General features: G+C 41.5%; 1 protein-coding gene across 1 annotated transcript in view; it reads left to right on the forward strand.

Annotated features, from left to right (window-relative positions):
* Positions 1-24,747, forward strand: part of LOC111231056 (adhesion G protein-coupled receptor L2-like) — a 95,764-nt gene extending 71,017 nt beyond the window's left edge. The window contains 13 exon segments of the mRNA XM_022758021.1: positions 2,964-3,147; positions 4,745-4,867; positions 5,926-6,131; positions 6,626-6,799; positions 8,824-9,033; positions 10,216-10,436; positions 11,212-11,278; positions 13,876-13,967; positions 15,433-15,601; positions 16,380-16,508; positions 17,878-17,974; positions 19,083-19,208; positions 22,696-24,747. Coding sequence (XP_022613742.1) covers positions 2,964-3,147; positions 4,745-4,867; positions 5,926-6,131; positions 6,626-6,799; positions 8,824-9,033; positions 10,216-10,436; positions 11,212-11,278; positions 13,876-13,967; positions 15,433-15,601; positions 16,380-16,508; positions 17,878-17,974; positions 19,083-19,208; positions 22,696-23,558 — 2,661 coding nt within the window. The 3' untranslated portion in view covers positions 23,559-24,747.
* The last annotated feature ends 1,060 nt before the right edge of the window (positions 24,748-25,807 follow it).

A 25,807-nucleotide genomic window follows, 5' to 3' on the forward strand; every position in this document is an offset into this window, starting at 1 on the left:
GCCTTCCCACGGTCGTAATTGCACCTCCCTGTCAACCAGAAGTGTGATCAAAGTGGCAGTGTGCTCAATTTTCACTTGCTTACATTGTACAATTTCTGGTTTCCCTTGTCCCCTTAGTGAAAAAAAAATCTCATTGCAGTTGTGTTTTATCTCTGGGATTAATTTCTGAGCCCATTAATATGTTTGTGGTCCATTCTGATTTTTCAGTCTCTCCCGCAGACACTTTGCTTTTCCTCTGCTGTGGCAGAGTTTATTTCCTTGGGTAGGTTCTGCTGAAAGACAAGGGCATGCTGTAAACACTCTAGAGGTGATGCCTTGCATGGCATAAAACAAATGATCAGATTTTGTATTTCTCAGTGGCTCATGTGGACTCTGTAAGTTTGGGTTGTTTTTACTTGAGGCCTCATTTTACTGTGAGAAAAGCGATGTATTTTCCTCAGCTGATTTACAAATGTGTTTTTAGCTATGCTAGTGGAATGGCGATATGAAGCAATGTCAGTTGGTTGGCTGTTTGGTTTATCACTCAGACTGAGACTGAAATAGCTTAACAATTATTGGATGGATTGCCTTGAAATTTGGTGCAGACATTCATGGTTCCCATAGGATGATTCCTAATGACTTTGGTGATCCTCTGAGCTTTCCTCCAGCCCAACGGTTTTCAAACTCTGATCCCACACCCCACCTTCCCTCAGACTTCCACCACTAAAAGTATGCCGAATTAACTATAAGCAGTTCCTGATGCAGTATACCCCTGAATGTACAGCCAACTGTCACTGGATTAATTTGACACTGAAGAAGACATAAAAACATGATGATTCTCAGGCAAGTTCTATTATAAAAGGTGTATCTTTTTCTATGATTTCCAAGCAGATGTTCATCTGTCCTATCCTTAGAAAGAGTAAGTGAATCTAAAAATATTTGTATCGTGTGTCTGTGTGAAGAATTGCCTGAGGTATACCTCAGAGGAGAAGTAGGAATCTTGACGCAAACTGCAGCAATCAGGCTTTAAAAGTCTTAAAATACCGTAACTGCCTCTATTAGCTGTGTGTCAAACCCTCTGCTGCAGTTCTAGATAATAACCAAGTTGGCAAGCAGACAAATCAACAACAAATCAACAAGTATTGGATGAGCTTTAATTCGTCCAATACTTTGGTTCATGACTAAATACCTGCAAAACAAATGACATTCTCATCAGCCTCTCATGCTGCTTTGTGTTTGGTGCTAATTTGCGAATGTTAGCATCCTAACCTGCTAAACTTAGAATGATAAGCGCGCGGAACATGAGCATGTTAGCGTTTGTGGCATCTTAGCACGCTGACATTAGCTCAAAGCACCGTTTGGCCTGTAGTAAGTACAGTCTCAAAGAGCTGCTAGCTTGTTTTTGTGTCACCGTTCATCGTCCACTGTTACTGAGAGCAATTTGAGTGTTTGCTGGCCCTTTTCGCCAAGCTTTCACCTCACTATGTTTCTATATTTATAGCGAGCCACAGGGGCCACTCCTGTGATTTGTAAAGTGACCTCCACCCAGGCGAGAATTAAAGAGGATTCAATGAGAACACAGATTCTTTCTGTGTTACACAAATTAGAGACAGCCAGCCCCCCCCCCCCCCCCCTTTTTTTTTTTTTTTTTGGATTTCATGGTTCCTTTGAGGATGGCTCACCAGGGGGGGAAGACCATTTAGTGTCTGTCTGGTTGTAATGGCTCCGACCCTGTAATCGCCACCACTCTCTCTCCTGCACACACACTCTCTCTCACACACACACACACACACACACACTCTTAACTCCCATCATAGTCACAGCTCGCAAGCTTCCAGTTGCCTGCAAGGTCAGAGCCACAGAGATTGATTTCTGTGCTCGGGTCTGAGATATAAAGACACACTGAGAGCCCTCTGTCTGGATACAGTCATCGTTGCTGCGGTCAACGTGAGCTTAAACGTTGCGGTTAATCACATATTGGTGCAGACTTTGGTTGATCCCCCTTTCTTGTTATTCCAGGCAAACGGATAATCCTGTCTGTGGTCAATTAGTGTTTTGGATAATCATAGCTGTGACTAATTGGTACAGTGAGCATGGGCTTGTTGTGGTTAATTACCGTTATTGTGGTGGGGCTTGCTGTGGTTAATGACACCTATGGTTAAATTGTCACTCTGATTTATCACACCAAGGGCTGCTCTGGATCCAGAATCTTTGTACAACTGTCTGCCTTTGGTGGGATTTTAGAAAGTTAGTTGTGGCTTGATTGTGCCAGGCAGGAGTCGTGAACTCACCCTGCCAGGGTCAAGGGAAACTCTTGTTTTATCAACATATGATACTTGCGTGGGTTTTGTGGAATGTTTTGCTTACTTACAGCTTATCTGAAAGCAGGAAATGAAAGGATTGCCATTGAAAACAATCAGACCCCCCCCCTCCCGACTTAGACTGCTGCTCTGGACATGGATTTCATGATAATGCCCCCCTTTTCTCCAGGAGAATAGTATTCAAGTCCATTATGGGCAGATCCTGTCATGGAAATAAGACCATTGTTCATGGAGATAATTGCTATTTTGGAAAAATTGCTGCTTAAAACCAGGAATTGAGAATACATCATTGTAGACAGCTATATTCAGTGAAGGAAAAGAAACATTTGGTTTGCATTTCTTTTCCCCCTCAAGCATTTCTACATTATTATTCGAAAAAGAAATTGGTCTAAAAGAGACTTCCTCAGATTAGACCTATTTTCCGTAAACAGAATATTAAACAATACATACTGCATTTTTCATCATCATTATTATTTTAGCTGCCCATGACTTCCTTGAACCCTCATATCTTCACTCGGAGTGATCTTGCTGTTGCTGCTGTCACTGTTGGCCATGCATGCCCTTTTAATCATTTGCTGCCCAGTCCCCACGCTTTGTTATGAAACTGAGGTTATGATGGGAGAAAACGGCAGGCTGACATTTCACTTGTCTCCATGGATACAGGCAATTGTGGACACTGTTGACAATCTCCTGAGGCCGGAAGCTCTGAAATCCTGGAAAGACATGAATTCAACAGAACAAACGCACGCCGCCACAATGCTACTGGATACCCTGGAAGAAGGGGCGTTTGTTCTTGCAGAAAACCTGATCGAGCCAGCGATCGTAAAAGTTCCAGCAGAGAATATCAGTAAGTTCCTCTACAATAACTATAAAATAGATAAAATGTCATGTATACATCTGTCAGTCACAATTTATTATGCTGACGGTTATTTTTCCTTTTTGGCTGTGCACCATGTCTCAGTACAAACTGTTTCAAACTGAGTGGTAAAATTGGTTTCACAGTGATTTTTTTTTTTTATTTTCTTTTGTACCTGGACAACTGTTCCTCTTGAGGAATATAATATAAAAATGACTGCATCTGGCTCACATCACAATAAAAGATTAGTCTAAAAAAAAAAACTAAGCAAATGTGCCCTCACAGGCAGTTTATTAGCAACACAATCTCATTAATTTATGTCAGCTTTATATTTCTACTCATAACTCTTTGTTGCTATGGTTATGGTCTCCCACTCACCCTTTTTGTCTTATACCTCATTGATTTTTAATCTTTTTCTTGCATAGTAAAGTCACCTCATTGAATGTGTGCTGCAAGATGAAGTGTCCAGACCTCTGGGGGAAAACAAAGAAACCAATTGAATGGCATAGTTCCATTCATACAGCACTCTGTCTATTCTCTCCAAGCCTTTCCCATTAAGGGGTAGTTAGCTAAGCTGATAAGGACTAGTTGCTCTGTCTCAACCAAAAGCACTATTTAATATATTGTGTAATATGCAGCATATTGGATACTTAATCACTGCATTCGGGCAGTTTTTACGAGCTTGTCAAGCTCTCGCTTATCTGCCCATTGGAGATAATATTCCAGTGGAGAAACATAAATACAGTCACATGACGTAACACACAACCTCCTAGAACATCTTATGTGACCTCCCTTGAAGAGTTGAAAAAAAAAAAAATCTGAAAATGATTGTTTGTCTAATTAGCAGTTTGTCGAAGCCCAAATGGCACCTCCAGGCGAGCGTCAAGGGTAAGGCGAGAGGAAAGGGAGGTGAGAGCAAAGCAGGAGCTAAAAACTAGGCAGAGGGGGAGAGAGAGCAACCAGAGAACAATTCCTCATCTCCGTCTGTCAGAAGCCATCTATCTGAGGAAGTGCGGCCGTTTCTGATGGGAGGGAGTGTGCTGATACGTGTGTCCTCCTGACCCTTCAGTAATTTCACACATCAAAGGGAGCACCACCCGGCAGCTGGCATACCGGAGAGAGTGGCTGCAGGAATTTGGAGGATTTTCAGAGATTTGCTCGTCGAGCCAAGAGTTATCTGAACCCACAGGGGAAAGAAAAAGTAAAAGTAAAAGCTCAATGATATTTTTGATCCTATGAATATTTGACATTCATGCTGCAGTCGGCTGTGCGCTTGCATTTGCTCATCCTATATCGCCATCCTTGTTGTTATTTTTTCTTTTGCTTTTCCCTCAGAGGCATTCACAATTCCAACCAACAGCTTAGTGACATGTTTTTTTTAAGTAAATGACACTCTGCGGGGTCTTGCTGATAAGATTGGGTTCTGTTTCTGGTACAATGAACCTCGAATCTTTACACATAACCCGCCAGGCATTAACTTTAGAGCGCTATTAGACACCACGCACTGCTTTTGAAATGTTGGCTATGTGTATACATCTCTCTTTTTTTCTATCTCTCCCTCTTTCTCCTCACCTCCTATCTCTCTCAGTGTTGGAGGTGTATGTGTTAAGCACCGATGGTCAGGTGCAAGACTTCAGGTTTCCACAGACAAGCAAAGGTGGAGCGTCTCTTCAACTTTCCTCCAACACGGTCAAAGTCAACAGCAAAAATGGTGAGAACCACACAACTGCTGCAAAAACATTTAATGATGTTAGGTTCTAGCTTTTCTCTACCTTTTTGGTTTGTAGGGTTTATTGACACTGATGGTTTGCAATCAAAACCTGGTGGACGAGTTTGCGATCGTTAATCTGATCAAGGTGCAAAAGTGTGATCATACAAAAAACTGATTCTCCCACTATGAACATTTTAATTAGATGTTTTTAAAAGAATAATTTAACATTTTAATATGAAGTATTTCGTCTGTCTTACCTGTACATGAACAGAAATGTAAAAACAAGCTGCAGTTTTATTGGTAGTTATGTATTGCAACTGTTGTTGTCAACTTCCCAAAATTATCAGACCATTCCTTTTATTAGGATGTAATATCTCAGAGGACAGCTAGAAAATAATGGATTGAATGTAAACCACATTTTTGTCTTAGAATAAAGATCATTTTAAAATTAAAGTGAATCAAAATTAGTCGAAACCTTGTTTTCACTAAAATGAGACTAAAAGTCAGTAGCCACACTTGCATAGATAGACGTGTCTTCTATCATTTTTTTTCCCTTGTGCAGTACCTCAGTTGGCCACTAAGAAAAAAAAATAGCAGGAAAGCAAACTCAGAATTACAAGACATCACACAGCTCTTTAGTAAAACATTCTTCACTCAACAAACAGTTTCAGCTATAAATGTTAAGGGAATTAAGTGCGGTGTACTAGAGAAGATGGCTAAAATGTTTTGGTGAATAAAACATGTTGTGCTAGAGAAAAGTTGTGTGTCTTATTGGTTCCCCCTGGTCTGCACCTCGCTGTTTGTGCATTCACTATGTTAGCAAGGTAGACTCTGGCACTCTCTTTTAATTCACCCATGGTGCAAATTGAGATTTTGCTCAACGCTGGCCCCTGTGCCCACTGGTAGTGAAACACTTATTACAACTGTGGTCTCAGATCCAGGAGCAGCCCATTAATGCTCGGTACATTCATATAAAACCACTGAATGAACACTGTATGTCTCTTTTTTTACTTTAATGGATGCTGTATGTCTGATGACTTTATTATTGCCGGTTGCAGGTGTGGCCAAGCTGGTATTTGTGCTGTACAAACACCTGGGTCAGTTCCTCAGCACGGAGAATGCCACACTGAGAGGAATGGGGGACCTGAACAAACGTAACCTCTCCCTCACCGTCAACTCCCACATCCTTTCAGCCTCTATTACGAAGGAGTCCAGCCGTGTATTCGTGGCCGACCCAGTGATCTTCACACTGGAGCACCTGGATGTAAGCCTCCTCCTGAGACTCCTCCAGACCACACTATAGAGCTGGGCTGCACAGTCTTTTACAGTGAAGGGCAAATCCAGCGATTTTGATATATTATTGTTGTAGAAAAACTGTAATCATGCATATTATGCTATTGTGTCTGCACCAATCTAGACTAGAGGAGTTAGAGAAGTAAGTTGAGCTTCTTGTGTGTCATGTTTTGCCTTGTGCTTTGCAATTGCCATAGCAACCCTTCTCACATTTCAACGCAGATTCTGTTTTTTGTTTATTTCTTTCATCCCCTTTCTTCCAACAATTCATTGCATTTAAATAATCTTCCTTGCACAGATACAAACAAGTAAAACAAGTCTACACATCACATATTCATATTCACTGTGACTTACAGTTAGAGATATGAAATATACAAGGTAAATGTATGTATGATGATGCATATTGCAGAGCATGATTATATATGTTTAATCATTTTTTTCTCTCCCTGTGTTTGTGTTTTGTAGAAGGAGCACTACTACAACCCCAACTGTTCCTTCTGGAATTACTCTGAGCGGAGCATGATGGGATACTGGTCCACTCAGGGCTGTAAACTGCTGGAAACCAACAAGAGCCACACCACTTGCTCCTGCAGTCACTTGACCAACTTCGCCATCCTCATGGCTCATCGGGGGATGTGAGTGAGCGAGAGTTTTTTTTTTTTTTTTTTTTTTTCTTTCTGTCTCAGTTAGTTGTTCCGTTCTTCTGTCTCGCTGATAGATTTGTGCACACACGGCAAGAACAAGAATGGCATTTCACTGGAGATAATTAGATTATTGCTGGAGGAGAAGGTGAGGGCGTGAGGAGGAGGGGGTGGGTGGAGAAGAGGAAGCAGGCTGTCACTTTAAAAGAGCGAGATTGTGGATCAGGATAGGAAGTGCCGTACCATTATCAGAAGTAATTATATTTTACCTGTGGTCCGTGTCTAATATCCCTCTATGCATATGTCCCGGAGAATCATGGGAAAACGGAACTATAACCTCAGCTTTAACTTATGTTTCCACCCCTCTTGAAGTGGTGTAGGATCCATTTGGTCGCGAAATGCAATTACAATCCAATTACATGATAAATAGCATGTGTAGCAGGGCCTAGCCAGTAATAAATGTGGAGGATAAGTTTGTGGTTTGTTTAATAATACGTCCCAACTCCTGAACTCTGTCCCTGTCATCTGTCTTAACCTCAACCTTAACCACAGCTTGAAACCAGAGCCCTGAGGCAAGGCTTACCCTCACACCAATTCCCTACACATCACCTCAACTGCAACTCCTGCCCTCAATAAAATTACAAATATCACAGGAAGAATTGCCTCACTGTCGGGCCACCATGTCCTTGAGTGATATTTTGCATGGTCAAGTCTGCTATTTTCACATTTTGCTTGGTTCCCATCTTGAATTGCACTCAGTTTTAGATCTTTTGGAAGACGACAAAATGCGTTTTCACCTCAAAAAAACTGGACCCACATGTGGACGTCACATCACATGGTCACGGGTTCTTTGTGGCAACTTTTCAACCAATGTCCCTTTCTGCAACATGGGCCGCATAATGTGATACAAGCATGTTCAGTTTGAGTGCCAAATGTCATCACGTATGAAGTTAATGGACAAATGTCTGTCTTAAATTAACAGTCAGCTGCCCATATGAACAATAAAACAGATTTTTGCTTGCTGTAATGATGCCTCCTATCTATACTGGCCATTAAGAGATTTCTTCCTAATGTGTTTTCATTGTAAGTGATGAGGGACAAAATGCCACCATGCTCTGTCTACGCAAAAATATTGGCGATTCCAAAGTGGAGGGCAGAGGCTTCAGGAGTTTGTGTTAGCCAGATCAGAAGGGTATCTTTCAAAGTTAGTCCTTCTATTGCAGCTCGACAGGGAAACACAAAAAGGGAATTTTATACTAAAAAGACTTTTTGACATTTTGAAAGATATTTATTTGATTTGAATTGATCATAGCCACTAAAGATTCATACTACCTTCAATTCATTTTTGCTCAGAATGAGAGCTGTGTTGATGTTCCTCTGTCACTTACATTGAAAGAGCATGAGGATTGTCACTGTACATATGAGCACCTTTTTTTAAGGACTGAACAGCCCAGAAATGATCATTTTCATTACATCTTTGTATATCAAGGTTTCCATCAGGTCAGTGTTCGGTTCAATTCCATTTTATTTATACAGCGCCAACTCATAACATAGACTATCTCAATGCACTTTACAGTGTAAGATCAAGACTTTACAGTATTATAGAGAGAAATCCAAGCGTGACCACCATGAGCAAGTACTTGGCGACAGTGGAAAGGAAAAAAGTGCTTTTTCACAGTAAGAAACCCTCTGACAGAACCAGGCTGCCGACCGGTTGAGTTGAAAGGGGAGAAATGGGGGAGAGAGACCAGGAACAGCTGTATCTACTGTTGTATTATAAACACCAAGTCAGACAGTTAACAAGTAAAACTGGTTGTTATAATGATGATAATAACAGTGAAATTTATCAGTGTAATAATGTTATTAACAACAACAGCAGCATTGATCGCAGCATCAATTTACACTTCCGACAAATATAGCAACAACCACCGTGTGCTTAAATGCCGCCGATCATTATGACCTAACCGTCATGAAGTATGAAGAGTTGAAGGTCAGTCCATGTGTACGTCTGTGTCTCTGCAGGGGGAGGGAAGCGTCCATGAGCTCCTCCTTACCGTCATCACACGGATGGGCATCGCCGTGTCTCTCGTCTGCCTCGCCATCAGCCTCTTCACCTTCTGCTTCTTCCGCGGTCTGCAAAGTGACCGCAACACCATCCACAAAAACCTCTGCCTCAACCTCTTCATCGGCGAGCTCATCTTCCTCGTGGGCATCAACATGACGGAACCAAAGGTACCGTGGAAATTGTACTGAGGAGGGTTTTTAACTTTTATGTTACTGATGAAGAGCCTCATCTACTGTGATTAACCTTTTTTAAATGCTTCAATTTGCCTTTAAGTGGTCTTGAAGTCTCCAAAAAATCCACCTTAGATTGAAATGTCACATATCTGTTCTCTGCCAGCTTGTTCTAACACTTACAACAATACATGATGCTCTGTGCATGATTTCTATACACAGTTCTCCTACATCATTTGGATCTTTGGAAACTTCGGGATCTTCACTTAAACTGAAAATAGAGATCTCTTTGTGCTGTGTGTTGGCTAATAATAACTAACCTTGCCCATTTACTGAATAGTTATGGCGTCAGCACCATTTAGGATACAGGATACACATTTTCAAATTCTCAGATGCGTGTTTGTATTCTTAAGACTAACGATTCTTCCAAATACGTAATCTCATTTGAGTTATTAGGGAAATGATTGATATAATAAATATGCCAATATTTTGGCTACATGGGAGCAGCACAATTAGGTGTATCACAAAATGATCTATTCATCACCACATATAGTTGATATGGATAACAAGTAAGCAGGCAGTTGCTTATTTACGCGAACAGCAGACAGAGAAACACTAGCATTTATTTGAAGCTGTGTTTCTGTCTGCCTGATGTATGTAAGATAATATCTAGTCTTCTTTAGCTCCGTTTTGGTCTCCACAAGCTCTTGGGGGAAATATCTTGATCCTTTAGTCTCTAAATGCTCCAATATGTTCTCCAGCTAGCCACTGACTTTGGTGCTGGGCAGGTGGTGAAATGTAGGTTTCAACAAATGTTTTTTTTGTTTTTGTTTTTTTTTTCACTGAGAACAGCTGCCGGCTGTAGTTAAAAGCCAAAACGATAAAGTCAGTGGCCTTAAAACCAAAATAAGCTGAGAGATGCTGAAAAGTTCAAGTGACCCTTTTGATATAAAGTACAAATACTGATGAGAGCAGCTTTAAGTAGAGCCACTACTTGATCCTACAAACACTGTAATCTGGCTAAACTAGGCTAAAGTCACTAATTAATGAACTTTTAAAGTGTAAACAAACACATAAAACACCTGGGTAAGTAGTAATAAAAAGTAATTCTTGGTAAATAGGAAGAAGCCAAATTCACCTCATTAAAAAAAAAAAAAAAACCTTGTCTCTTCCTGTCAGTTGGTGTGCTCCATCATCGCCGGCATACTCCACTTCTGCTTCCTGGCAGCGTTCGCCTGGATGTGTCTGGAGGGCGTGCAGCTGTACCTCATGCTGGTCGAGGTGTTCGAGAGCGAGTTCTCTCGCAGGAAGTACTACTACATCTCTGGGTACCTCACCCCGGCTGTGGTGGTGGGCATCTCAGCAGCCATCGACTACAGAAGCTACGGCACACAGCGGGCGTAAGTGTAGCATTTCTGCAAAGGCTCTTCTTTGGCGGGATAAAAATCAGGGGCATAAGTTCTCCCTCTTCTCCACCGAGACACACCCACACAGCATGCATGTGTGTTCTAATGATAGTAATATCGCAAAGAGTAGTCCACCTCTGCTCTTTAGCAAATTTACACCCGGTCATTGCTAAAAGAGGAGGATGTGAGCAAAGCAACATTAATGAATGCGCGGGCTAGCTGCACCGGCGTGCTGGGTTTTTATTCTTTACATGTGGATAATTGCTAGTTAAAAGTTTATGCACTTCCTCTGTGGTTTTGATCCACGCAGGAAGCTTTATGATTTGTAAGACTGCAATCCTCTAATTTATGGGATTTAGGTAAACTGCCTTTTTCAAACTCTATTTCACTGCTATTTTTCCTCACTTCATTTCTGTTTCCTGGTGATAAACACAGACCGAGGTGCAACTCATTCTTGAACTGTCTTCATTATATTGTTTACTGTTCAGAGTCTTAGGTACACGCCGTCAGACATCACACATTTGTAGACATTTGCAGACTGTGAAGTCATGAGTCCAACAACCACTGCCTTTTAGACTGCAGCGTCTCATGGCGTGAGGCCAACACTCCCTCAAAGTCGGGTTTTCTTCTCTGTGGTCAGAGGAGTCTCTATTCTGTTGCTGTGGCCTATCATCCAGCCGGCTCTCCTGCGCCCTGATCGATAAGAGACAACTTTGTTTTGGCAGTGAGATGATTTAATGAACTGAATATCACCTTTTGCTTCCTGTAGATGCTGGCTGAGGGTTGATAACCATTTCATCTGGAGCTTCATTGGGCCTGTAACCTTCATTATTGTGGTAAGTTGTAATTTTGCGCACGTGTGTGATAACTTTTTTTTTTTTCTTTCTTTTTCTCTCTTTCAAAGAATAGCTTTGAAAACAGTTTATAGATTTTCTCTCTCTCTCCGTGCTGGCAGCCTCTTGGCTCTGCTTTCTCAGATCAATTTGCATGAAAGGAAAGTGGTCCCATTATAGCTGACACGAGGACATCAGTGTCCACTCAGCTATGAAATCCTCTGAAATCGGAATAGGTGAGCGGCAACAACTTAAAGCTGTTTGGTCCTTGCTGTACATCTAGAGAATACTCCCTTCCTGCAATCAGGAGGAGAAATCGTCTCAGGCATGAAGGTCATTTGCTCAGTGGGAAAACAAGGGTGATGGTGAGGAAGAGGGGGGGGGGGTGAACATGGAAGTAATGAGTGGGTGGGCCAGACAACCATTACCACAGCTCATAGCCCTGCTGAGGATCATGACACGTCCCCAGCCAATCGCAGCACACGGACATCTCCATCTTCACCTTTTAATATTTCATGTGGTGTGCTGGGTGTTCGCAATGCACATAGACACACACACAACATGTGCAGGAATGCATGAACACACAGTCCTGAACAAACACACGCTGTTTATCCATATAGCCGCATACGGTAATACACATGTAAATCTGTCCATAGGCTGTAAATACATGAAAATCCAGGGGAGGTGCTGCGTCAGCAACGCTTGTTTTTTGTGCTGTATTTTGGCAGAGAAGTGAGAGACCTGAATATTGTAGAGGACGGCCCCTTGGAGACCAGGCGTGAGGGCGGGGGGTGGGAGTGGGGGTGGGGGGGTTGTCCACATGCCGTTTGCCTCGGCTTTCTGCAGAGTGCTTCGCTGCCTTCTCGCCTCGCTGTCCGTCCGCCCGTCCGTCTGTCTCATCAGATCTGTGTCATCACTTGCAGCTGTGTTAAATGCATCTCCAGCCACTCGACTCATGCGGACGTAAATCGGCCCCAGTGGCTGAGAGACAAAACTCGGCATTAGCTGTGATCTAAAAGCCACTTTCTGTGTTCTTAGCCACTCCTTTTCCTTCCATCGTTCCCCCCGCTGTTGTTGGTTTCCATCTGCTTTGCGCAGACACTCTTCGTTTCCATTTAAAGAGCCTTTTCTGTTGCCTTGTAGTGTTTCAGAATGCATCCATGTGGGATAATAAAGAGGATCTTTGTTCTTATTTGCGAATGAATTGAAAATGAAGTCTTTCATAAGCTGAGAAACTACATTTGGATCATTATGCTTTGTTTTCTTGCCAACCTGTGCTTTTATTTTATTTACCATTTATTTTTCTTCAAGTGCAGATTGCTAATGCTTGAAAAATGCTGACTTAGAGCAGATATGGGATATAACTTTTTAGTAAAATAAAAATCTGGATGTACTTTTTTCAGTGAATATTTACAGTACTGTATTTCAAAGGTTTAATATGGTATTGGACCAAATTGAAGCGCATCTCCTTCCTTTCCCTTGGTGACGATGAGCCCTGCAGTGCTTACATAGAGACATCCTGAGAGCATGGAAACCTTTCTGGATGTATGGCTTGAATCACTTAAATGTTTTTCCTGGCCTCAGTAAAAGTTGTTTCTAAAATATGGCCCTCAGTTCTGTGCTTTCCTCTCGGTATTTCTCTGCAGCTTTACGCCCATCGTGCATCAGATCTGCTTGGACGTCATCAGACATACATTCTCGTATTTGATGAGGATTTGCACTTCGAGATTGAGTATAATGTCAAACAAGAGAGAGGGAAGAGAAACTCTCAGTGCAGCTTATGTTGAAGGCCAGAGCTGTGTGAAGTAGACCAAAGCAATAACCTCTCACTGTTGTTTTTCTCCTTGGAAGTCAGTGTACTTTATGATCTGAACCAAGGCATTAAATTTTCATATTCCTCTTGGTAAAGGTATGCTGGTGTTGACGCTTGATATACAGAGCCAAAACCACCATAGATTAAGCAATACTCTAAGTCAAAGTGAAACATAACAACTGTTGTTGGCAACCGCTAATGAAATGTAACTGAAAGTACATTTACTCAAGTTCTGCACTTCAGTACAAAATTGAGGTACTTATTCTTTACTTGAGTATTTTCTATAATCAATTTGATTTAATAATTTCATGCAAAAATACCAAACATGTTATGGTTGCAGCTTCTTAAAGATTTGGGGTTATTGTTAAAAAAAACAAAAAAAACAAACATTGTGAAGGTTTCACTTTGGGTTCTAGGAAGTCAAAAAATAATCTAAAGATTCACACATCAAGGGAAAAAAAAAATCATCAATTGCAGTCCTATATAAAATAAAAACTGAGCTACACCTCAACCAACTACAGCAATAAATGTAATAGTTTCACAGCCACAGGGTCCACTTTTCTGCATTGAGTACTTTTACTTTTCATTCTTCTGATTATACATTCAATAAATACTTTTACTTTGATAGAATTTTAAGGATTTTCACTTGTAACGGAGTACTTTCACAGTGTGGTATTATAGTACTTCTACTTGAGCTCTGTATGCCCTCTCCTCCCCTGTTAGCAGCAGAAATCAGATGCCTTTCTAAGTGCAGTCTGTTAACCCTGATGCGCGTCTGTTTTGACAGGTCAATGTCATCTTCCTGGTGGTGACGATGTACAAGATGGTGAAGCATTCCACCTCCATGAAACCCGACTCCTCCAGGCTGGGGGGTATCAGGTGAGGGGTGTCACTCAAGGAGATTAGGTAGCCGACCTGTGGTCTGAGACAGTGTGTGTGTGTGTGTGTGTGGGAGGCCGACGCTTATGTGTGAAAAAGAAAAATAATACGCGCCATTACTGCTTTTCTCCTCCCTGAAATTTCAAAAGCTGCCTTTGACCTACACGTTTATTTGATTTTTCTCTTCTCTTAAATCCGACCAGACCAATAATTTTCCCTTTCAGATGTTATTTTAGTCCGTAGGTGGTGCCTTTTTAGTTCATTTTATGATTTCAGTATTTGCACTATGTGGGGTTATATTGCCCTTTTTATTTCATCATAACTGCATTTCTGACCTTTGGTATCTTTTTGCTCCTGTGCTGGCATAGTTTACAGGCTTCCTTGGAAGATGGACTCAACCCCCCTCATAGATTTAACGATGGTAAAAACAGAGTCCCCCCCTGCATTTCCCTGCTTCCAGTGGGCTGCATGTGCTCGATAAAAAAGACATCCCCGGCCATTTCTGTGCCTGGATTCTTGTTCAACAATATGTCTGAGTTCAGGTCAACATATGTTATGTGGGCGTTTGATTTTTAGGCAGCCACTCTGATTTTGGTCCAAAACCAAAAAAGGCATTGAGTTGGCTGTGAGGCTTGTTTTCAGCACACAGAAAACCTGCATTTCTTTGCATTTGGATGCTGGATTTCACACATTATTTTAAGTAGTCAAAACTCATTAACTGCTCTTAATCAGGGTACTACCTCAAATCTGTGTTTAGGTTGTGTGTCAAATGTGGTAACTGTGGGGGGAAAAAAAGTAAAAATAATTGGTTGTATTACGTTGTAATCTTTCAGGAAAAAAATATTCTTGTATGAAAATCCCCTAAAACTGGACGGCAGATCTAATCAGGCATCGCTCTCAGCACTGCCTCCAATTTTTCTGTGGACCCTCTCTCAGTGACATGCTGTTGTCCCATTTCTTCTCTCCTCACCGTATCTTCTTCGGAGTGGCTCACTTCTCTCTTGTGTATCAGTATCAACCAGCCGTCGTCATTGAGACTGACTGTTAAGTTATCTTATTTCCACTAGGCTTTCCTGGAAGCCGCCAAGTCAAAAACCTGCTGTGCCTACACTTTCTGTAGCCATCAACTCCAAGGAAGACCAAGGAATCATTGTCAGTGTCAAATAACCAAATGCACATTCATTCCAAAACTTTGTATTAGTGTTTATGTGCTATACCACCCCTATTGCAGCTTGTACAAAAGCAGAATGGCAGTATTTCTTGATTTTCTTCCTTTTAAACAAGGTGTTGTCCAGGAGGAGAAGAAACGTCAAACTAAGCAAAGGTGAAATCCACTGTGGTTTTGCTTTCTCACTTGTTAACGTCTCTCTCTGTCTCTCTCTCTCTCTCTCTCTCTCTCTCTCTCTCGCTCTCTCTCTATCTCTCTCTCTCTCTCTCTCTCTCTCTCTCTCTCTATCTCTCTCAGGTCGTGGGTGTTGGGAGCGTTTGCCTTACTTTGTCTGCTGGGGCTCACGTGGTCCTTTGGCTTGTTCTTCCTCAATGAATCCTCCATCGTGATGGCGTATCTCTTCACCATCTTCAACACTCTGCAAGGGATGTTCATCTTCATCTTTCACTGCCTCCTCCAGAAGAAGGTTAGATTTTGTCCTCTGTGATTAATTGATTAGTCGATCAAGAGAAAATTAATCAACAAGCCGCTTATCAAGCAAAATAACAAACTTTCACAACTTCCAGCTTCTTAAATTTGTGGATTTGTTTTTCCATTGTTATTATTTATTTGTAAACTGATTATTCTGGTGTTTTGGATTTGCGGCTGTTACATAGAACAAGAAATTTGAAGACATCAACTTGGAAACTGAAGAATAAACTAATAGTGAATTAATACAAACAAAAAAAAAGTGATGGGTAAATCTATAAAATAGCTGCAAAGATAGATCAGTTAATGAATTGGTCAATCAACAAGTAACCAGCAAATATTTTGATAAATGGTTGAGCCAGTTTTCAAACAAAAATACCAAATATGTTTTTTGCTCGAGCTTTTTAAATTTATTGCTTTTCTTTGTCATAAATGGTAGATAATTGTTAGTCGGACAAAACAAGACATTTGAAGATGTCATCTTGGGCTCAGTGAACTGTGATTGGCATTTTTTTTTTAATAGACAATTCATAAATCAAGAAAATAATCAAGGGATATCAATCATGAAAATTATTAAGAAACACCTGTATCAAACTGCTTCTTCTCTATAACGTTTCAATATGTTATAGTGTTTGCTGCCCCTGTCCTTGTGGCATTTAAACTGCTGTCAGCTGGATGCCATTTGATAAAGATTTGGGATTTGCACCTCTCGTGGTGTGCGGGTTGGGTTTTTTCTGTGTGTGCTCAGTCTGCCATGAACTTTTATTCCTCTGCAGGTCCGCAAAGAGTACAGCAAATGTTTCCGTCAGTCCCAGTGCTGCGGCGCGCTGCCGTCTGAGGGCCCCCACAGTTCAGCCAAGACAGCCACGTCTCGATCCACGGCCCGCTACTCATCCGCTACACAGGTACGTGTACAGTATTGGGAGTCAGTGGAGTTTGTTTTTATATTTTATGGAGAGTTTTGGTTTTCCACAAAAAAAAAAAAGTATTTGTAAAAAGTTTCATTTATTTAAAGGATAAGTCGAACAATATCCTTTAGTTTTTAATTGTGAACAAATATCACAAAGAGACCAAAATTAACGAACTAACTGCCAACAAGTATTGCCTGTGTAGCCAAAACCTGATATACTGCATATGGAGTTCCATTATTGTCCAAAAAGCTAGAGAACTCAACAATGAGACACACTGTTGGAGTGGGTGACATGTTCCTTCACTGTGATCACATCATGGTGGTGTAAATACTCGCTGGTGCACCAAATGTGCATTAATCCTCGGCTGAAAATAGAACCCAACAAATGCACTATTAACTCCCGTGAGTCCTTTAGTCATGTTTGTTAAAATCTACAGTGCCCAGATGTTTAAGGAAATTATTTTTCCCTTTTGAAAAAATGAAACTATATATTTGAGACCTGGTTTTAAAGACTTACATTCTTAGGTGTGAACGACCTTGGATGGATGGCAGCCTCAGAGAAGTTTGAAAGCTGTGGGAGACAAACTGTTGGTTTTGGTCTTTTCAGTGGACAGGAAGAAAAATAAGATATTGGCAGTCTTATCCTTTAGTAAAGACTGAAAAGTTTCTGCTTATTTTCAACCTTGCACTTGAATTTTACTATTGTAAAGCCGTGCCTCTCGATTAATTCAGCTAAATATACAGTTTGGCATTGAAGTAGAAACTTCACTGTTGTACAGTATTCAATGCCGCGGTGCTCTTACTGCTGAGCTGACCCGTTTTCTTCTCCAACCCATTTCATTGAACCGTTCAAGTATTAATTTAAATATAATTACATAACTGAACTGAACTGATTTTAGGTTTCATGTGGTAAAATTAAAGCTTAGTTATCAAGCTGGACACCTATGAGCAGTCTCATGGTAGATAGATGGGTAGATTCTATTTGAAAAGAAAGAAACAGATAAAGTGCAGTTGAACTGGGCGTAGAGGTCTCTTATAATATCTTCTAGGTTGACTTTGTGAGATCTATCTTAAGAGTGCTTCTGGGAATTTGATGGCAGCTCCTGCTCTTTCTATCAGGAAGAAAAAAAAAAAAAAGAGTCCCTCGGGGCCGATCTCTCAAATTACAAGCTGTAAGATTCGTATCCATTTGTTTTGCCGTAGCACGACCATGTCATCAAGCAGTGGGTTAGCTGAATCGTGTGCACAAGTGCAGGCTTGAATCACAAACCCACGTAGCCGCTCAATTCTCAGGGCCAAAAGCCTTGAATAACAGCGGCACCATGTTGAGCCCTGATCAATGGCTGCTTTTCTCTCTACCCCAGAGCCGCATCAGGCGGATGTGGAATGACACCGTGAGGAAGCAGTCGGAGTCCTCCTTCATCTCAGGAGACATAAACAGCACCTCCACACTCAACCAGGGTAAGCAACCCTTTCTTCCACCAACACCAGACGAGACACATACGCTATTCTCTTTGTAACGAGGCTCTGAATTCACAATAAACACTTCAGTGGATGCAGCCTACATGGCTCTGTGGCAGCTTGGGGGGAAAAAAAAAAAAAGGAAGATAAGACCCAATTTAATTTTGCATTTCTCTTATCGTTAAGTGATCAAAAAAAAAAGCATTGTTAAATCCTGTCTGCGTATCAAGAGTTCACAGTGTTTTCCTGCACTTTCGCTGCTCGCTGGGATCGTCTGAAAGAGGAGGAATAGCGACAGAAAGGAGGTTTGATATTTAGTCATTACTGATGAGGACTTGAGTTCAAATTGTAATGACCCTGATTGGAGAGACTCACTCCGGCAGACTTCGCCCCCGGAGTGATTGTCAGGATGAAGGTAGGGAGGGGAGATGAGCAAAGTCAGGCTGAGGTCAGAGCAGGTTTTGGGACAGATCCCGGCATCATGAGGCTCAGGCTCCAGACCGTGCCAACCCAGATTTGGCTGTAGTTATGAATTAGTTTTCGATTTTTTTTTTTTTTTTTCAAAGAAGCACACATGCCAGCGCAGAGTTTCTCAGCGATCCGTCCAAATGACTGAGTATAGTTATTACATTCTTGAGGATTTACACAAGCACGCGGAGGATGATAGGGATACTGTATTATTCATGGCAGGCCACTTAGACATGTTTTGTCTAGTCTCTCGACTGGATGAGTTTGTTTAGATGAATCTGTTTCACATAAACACTGCAGCTGATTGTGTTGCTACGCTTCGGTCAACACTTGTCGACATAATGTTGTTTGTCAGTTACATCAGTTGACTGTTTGGATAATGTTTAGCTTTGACCAATGTCTCTATGGCTGCTTTGTCCATAACAGAAGGCAGATGGATCACAGGTCATAAATCTCTAATGGTGTCAGATTCTGGACAGTGAATGTCAGTGTTTGTTTATGTGGACAGCTACTCAGCGCACCACCACAGACCATGAAGTACAATACCTCGAGCTCTTTTTTCCTTTTGCTGTTTTTTCCCCTCCTGATTTTTTTCCGTCTCTCTCTCTCTCTCTTTCTCTCTCTCTTCCTGTTATTTCAGGGATGACTGGCAACTACCTCCTAACTAACCCTCTCCTCCGAACACACGACACTAACCCTTATAACAACCTCCTGGCAGAAACAGTGGTGTGCAACACCCCCTCTCCACCGGCCTTTCACTCCCCAGGTGCACATCCACCCTCCACCTTTTATTCTTACAAAGATTTGTATTTGTTTTTAAGGCAAAAGTTCAACATTTTGGGAAAAGCACATATTCACTTTCTGAAGGGGAGTTAGATGAGAAGATTGATATCACATAATCCCCCATAAACAACAAATTATCATTTTTATACCTCAGTTTTTAGAAAAGCTAAACCAACCAGATTGGGCATGTTGATCAGTGTGCTTTTGAGATACTTGGCAGAGCCTGGCTAGCTGTTTCCCCCTGTTTCCAGTCTTTATACTAAGTCAAGCTAACCATCTCCTGGCTGTAGCTTCAAATTTAACAGACAGATATGAAAGTAGTATCAATCTTCTCATATAACTCTCCTGCCTGGAAGCTAATAAGCCTATTTCCCAAGATGTCAGACTATATACCTTTTTAAGTGTGTTAGATTTATTGAAAACATGAAAACTCCTGAGGTTGTGACTGTGACACGGCATGAATGAAAATGTTGAGAGTAATTACACGAGATTTACCTTTCGTTCTTCTTCATTCACACCTTCTCTGTAATTCTTATCTGCACAAGTTTCTCCTTTGTAAACACAGGAGGAGATAAAGCTCAGAGATGTCAATGCTATCTTATCTCCTCTACTGAGCAGGCATATGGGAATTCCTCTCAGCTTTACTCACAGGTCCAGATCATTTATGCTCTTACATTGTAATCATGGTTGATATCTTTACATGTTGAAATCTTAACATTATCTAAATTTTACTTTGAAGTTTGATTCGAAATCATGTCAGTGTTTATGTTGACCTAGTTCCTCACTGGCAGAGCAAAAGAAACCCAATTAAAGAAAAGAAAAAAAAAAAAAACAGAACCACATGACGCAATGCGGGCAGAGTCATAGCCCTCAGATATTGAAGCATTTGATGATAAAAGGGAATGTGCAAAAACAGCAGAATGGTGAAAGTGTGTAAGGAGAGGATATGCAGTAACATATGGCTTTAACCTCAGCATGGTCATCACGCTCTTGTTTTGTGCTGCAAGGTCGCTTATAGCACAATGAGGGCACTTCACACTCAGAGATAATGAAGCAGGGATGAGACCAAACAATGCTTTCACAGAAAATCAAAGACATTTTGTGATTTTTTTTTTTTTTTCTTTTTTTTCTCCCCTTTTTTGAGCTCAGGAGCAGCCGAGCCAGAAGTCAGCGTGTGTGTGTGTGTGTGTGTGTGTGTGTGTGTGTGTGTGTGTGCGTGCGTGCGTGCATGCATGTGTGTGTTAACAGCTTGTGCTTTATTGCCCTAAAATGTTTACCTACTTAATCATTGTAGCATAATTGCATGTTAACAGTGGAGCACAGGAGATAAAAAGTGGCAATATTTAATTAGCAGATAATTCTGAATGTCAGTGTGAACATCTCCTTTACCTGTTGAAAGACTTCTTCTTCCCCCTGAGGCCAACCTACTGCACTTAGCTGTGTTTAAACACAGGAGCAACAGAGGAGATACTAACCGCACTTATTTAACAGTAGATCAAGAAGCAGTGACAAACAGGAAAAAAATTCAAGGCTTTAACATATGGAAACCAGTTTGAGGAGAACAGGCAGCAGTGTGACACACAAATGTCAAAACCTGGTGTGAAGATCACCAACCAAGTATGAAATCCGCGCAGAGAGACTGTCAAGTTTAACATGCGCTTTTTTCAAAATTCTCTGCTATAGTCATTACATATAGCTCCCTGCAAAAAGGATGAGCGTGTCCTCTATTATAAGTGTATTAATACTAAGTAATACTCTGCAGATGTTCATCTGATGCAGTAAAATCTGTAAGGAGAACATCTTGGATGAATCTCTGCTGGAACGGTTCCCAGAGTGCAGCTGTTGCCGTGTCCACTTGAATTCTGTTCACATCATTTCCCCCTCTCCCGGTAGACAATACCTGTCTGCAATAAAATCACTGCCTGCGCATAAACAAATGCAAATTTGGAAGTAGAATCTATTTAGAGAAATGTCTAATAATCCCCCCCCCCTTTTTTTTTGCCCTTTTGCTCTCTGTGCTGCTGTCACTCTTTTTAGAAAAGTCTTTGATGTTGTTTTTAGAGGTTGTTTTTTTTTTTTTTTTTTTCATTTGCTATCATCCATTTTCTGACACATTCATTTGAAACCCGCGACTACAGTTTCCCCTTTTTTGTGTGTAAAGAGTGCCTGTGATGACATCACTCTCACCCTACAAAATGTCAGCCCTTCACTTACAGGCTCACAGTGTACCCAGTAAATAAACTCCTCATATAAAATCCAACTACCGCCTTTCACTTTCTCCCTGCTATTTGAGCCTAGTCATAGAGCTGCAAAAAAATTATAGTACTCCTTTTTGTGTGTGTGTGTGTGTGTGTGTGTGTGTGTGTGTGTGTGTGTGTGTGTGTGTGTGTGTGTCTGCCTGCATTTTGCTCACATAATAGCAATAGATCTGCTGTACATTTCAAAAAGGAAAAAGAAAAAAAAACATGTCATTCAGGAAATGTTCCTTCTTTTACAGTAGACTTTTAAAAAAGACTGTGCTTGCTGCTGAACCCTTTCACCTGCTGAGTCCAGGATTCAGTCGTCCTTGATTTGTCCTTTAGCTCTCTCAAACTGTTAAACACATAATTTCGCTGTCATTCTCCATCCACCTACAACAATTTGTGCAGAGCATCGCATGGGCTAAATTATAGTTAACTGCAAGGACACAATCTGAGCTGGATCGACTGAATCCAGGCTGGATGTTACGAGCTTCCACTTTTGTCTTATTTCAGTGATTTTGTTGTTTCTGCTGCAATTGAAAAAAAGCATCTGTTTTACTTTTTTGCACATCAGCTGTTCTTAGGCCAGATAGCCTGAGCAGACACACTTGATGTGAGTGGTGGCAAAGTGAGTCATTGCACCGTGCCTGTCTGTCGTGGTGTGTGTGTGGGGGTTGTTGCTGTGCTTGTGGGGCCCCAGTGCAGAGAGGTGGCTGGCACATCTGTGTTCAACATTACTCTCTTGTCTTGCCTTCTTTAAATAGGTGGAATGTTTTATTCATTGTTAATGTCACAACACTTCCTCATCAGCTTGTATTTTTTTTTTTTTAATTTATTTCTTTTACTCTTATCTTGTCTGTTGCTTTTTGTATGCTGCTGTGTTGTTACCTGGTCATCAGCTACTTTATAACTTGTTGCTATAGTATATTTTTTTTAAGTCATCGCTTGTTCTCATTTCTCCAATATTGTTCAGGATAATTTCTTAGATTGGCTATAATGAGATTCAGCCATAATGAGGATGGACATGTTGGAGAGCTAATTGGGTTCTCCTTTGAATTTTAGAAGTTTTTGTATCTGTATAAAATTAAAATTAACCCAGAGATCAAAGAGCACAAGAGTGAAGTGTCCTGAGCAGTATCAAGTATACGTGGATGGTGTAGTGGAGACTGTTTTGTTCTATCAAAAGGTGTAAAATTATGTCTCACATGCTCCTTTTGCCTTTCCTTGCAGGACAGCACTCACTGAGCAACAGCAGGGACATCAGTGCCATGGACACCCTCCCCCTCAATGGCAATTTCAACAACAGCTACTCCCTGCGAGACGACGACTATGAGGCCGTGGGCGTTCGAGCCGCGGGAGACCTGGGGGGCCTCAACCTGGACGATGTCGCCTTTGAGAAGATGATCATATCTGAGATTGTCCATAACAACCTCAGGCCCCGTGGGGCCCCCAAAGGTCGCGACGCCCAGAGGGACAGAGCCCTGCCTCCCCAGACCAGAGTGACAGTGGACCGAGGCGGGGGTGGGAGCGGCAGCGAGGATGACGCCATCGTGGCGGATCACGCCGAGGCCTCATCCCCCCAGAGAGGAAGTGGAAGAGGAGGCCACGCCACCCTGGAGCTGCTCCTGCACCCCCACCACAAGGAGGTGCTAGAGGCCCCCCTCTTGCCCCAGAGGACTCACTCCCTGCTCTACAGCACCCAGAAGGCTCCCAGGCGCCTGGAGGGGCAGGGTGGCCATGGCTCTGAGACTGTTACCGCAGTGGAGGACATGGGCTCCCATTCACCCAACAATAATAGAGACTCCCTTTACACCAGCATGCCAAACTTAAGAGACTCCCCCTCGCCCTCAGCTTCGCCATACCCCCCCGAGGAAGAGGAGGAGGAGGAGCTCTCTCCGTCACCTCGAAGCGAGAGTGAGGACGCGTATCATAAGAGCATGCCTGAGCTCGGTGATGCACCGCAGCCCCTGTCCTACTACCACATAAACAGAGGCACCAGCGACGGGTGCATCATCCCACCCAACAATGAAGACTGCGCACAGGGGGCAGAGGCACCCACAGATGGACAAATGCAGCTCATTACCAGCCTCTGAGCGGGGCCGTATCTGTTTGCACAGGTTTTAACAAGTGGGGGCTTTCGGTTGATGTCAAAAGAGCCAGCAAGTCTGGCTCCACGCTCCGCATGCTCTTCCTGTTAGGACAGGAAGTGAAATGTTGTTGGGTGGGAAACGGAATGAATAAATGACTTTTGCACACAGATCTCATTAACACACAAAACACGTCCATCCGAGGCCAGACAAATGTAGACTGTGAAAGCTCTGCTGTTGGACTAAAGAGGTGCAGAGAATAACACCAGGCCGCTGTGCCACAGATAAGTACAGCATTTCTCTTGTACTGAAAGAAGAGCTGAAGAATAAGGGATAAAAAAAAAAAACTCCAAGCAAAGAACTATGAAACTCCTGACATATTCCTGGGGGACTTTGCAGGACCAGGGTCTTTTTAGTCATGAAGTACAGAACTAGAACTAGTGTGGCTCCACTACACAGTCAGGACTGTAAAGTTAAGAAACCACTAATTCAGACTCAGGCCTTATATTTTCTCTATTGCACATTTAACTGTTGTCAAAGTAACAGCTAAAGAAAATATATTTTGCTGTACCACTAGTGTAAAAAGTAAAAAGAAGAAAAAAAAAAAGGAAAAAAAAAAAAAAAAAAAAACGGCAACCATTCAGTAGTTATGCCCTTTCAATGTTAATAAGATTCTTCAGACAAGGTTAATCAAAATGGTGGAAATGTGCTTTTTCCTCTCACACTTGACTCGTTGTAGTATGTTTGAATATGAAGAAAAAAAAAAAGTTTTGAGCGATATCAGTCCATACGAAATCATGCTCACGTCTCTGCTTGTGAAGTGCTTTTGCTTTCATGAATGATGAGTTTTTGCCAGTAGTATATTTGTTAACACCGGGCCATGCACAGATTTGGAGTGAATTGGATACTTGTGTAATTTATTTTACTTGAAAGAAATTGTCAGGTTTAAGGACTTATGTTCGTGTCAATGCGATACTGCAGTTTTTGCAGACATGTTTCATCCTTTGACACTAATTAATTTATTAACTGAACTATTCAGAAAAAAAAATAGGGAAAAAAAGAACGTGGTTGGAAAGTGTGACAAGTTGTTGCAGCACTGATTAGGTTCATTCTATTTCTTTTGTAAGAGCCCATCATCAGCTGATATTTAATTCAACTCCTGTTTGATATCAAATAAATGTGAAATTTTTTCTTGTTCGCAGATGTCTGGTTGCTTATTCTCATTTTGCAGTAAAACTGCCATGATCCATACATGTAGTAAAATGACAATTAAAGGATAAGACTGGTGATATTGTATATTTTTGTTATTTTCAACAAAACTCATGAGAGGACCAAAACTAACAATGTGTTAGTCTGTCTCTATTCCAGCATCTTTCATTTGTTCCTTGTAGAATCTTTAAAAACTGGTCACCAATATACACTTCATTTAAAAAAAGGGCTGAATAAATAGGGCACTGTGGTTTTTAGCAAACTTTACTCAAACATAGTACATTGGTAAGGGACTATCTTTCAGATTAATACACATGGTGCACTATTGAGGATTTTCAACAGCAGGACGGTGTATGTTTGACTTACTCAAAAAAATTATACCCTTTTTATACCGAAATTAGCGCATATAAGCTTGTTTTTTTAAACATGGGTAAACCCACTTAAAAAAGGGATTGACTCTTTGCGCACACACACACACACACACACAAACACACAGACACAGATTCAAACAGTGAGCTGCTAGCTGCCGTGCAGATTGGTAAAATGGATCTGTCTGTTGGTGCCCCTGTAAGTGTCAGAGCCTCCGTGTGAGACGCTTCGGTCGGTGATTGTGTGTTTTTAAAACTTATTGAGCGCAGCCCTGACCGCAGCACGCTCTCAGCAGAAGGTGTAGCAGCAGCGTTTCTGGTTTAACAGCACCATGCTGGGCATGTGGCAGGTCTGTTTACAGTGTTTGTGTGCTCTGAAAGCAAGGGCGTAGGTTTGTTCTCAACATTGGTAGGGATGCAACAACACTGGCATCCCTCCAAAACAAAGAGCATGGCTTTTTAAAGCCAAACGGTTTATTAACATAAAATATCTGAATTTAGATTCAGGAATACCCATATGCAAATGTAATATGTGAATTTCCATATATGAAAAATATGTACATATGAACTAAAATGTATTTAAAGTATAGCCTATGTATGTAAAAATTACGTATGAAACCTCTTAGCTATTGGAACAATATCATATATTGACATACATGTCTAGCTATTAGAAACGTG

This window comes from Seriola dumerili, unplaced genomic scaffold (assembly GCF_002260705.1).
Source record: "Seriola dumerili isolate Sdu_G_001 unplaced genomic scaffold, Sdu_1.0 BDQW01000291.1, whole genome shotgun sequence".
Taxonomy (NCBI): Eukaryota; Metazoa; Chordata; class Actinopteri; order Carangiformes; family Carangidae; genus Seriola; species Seriola dumerili.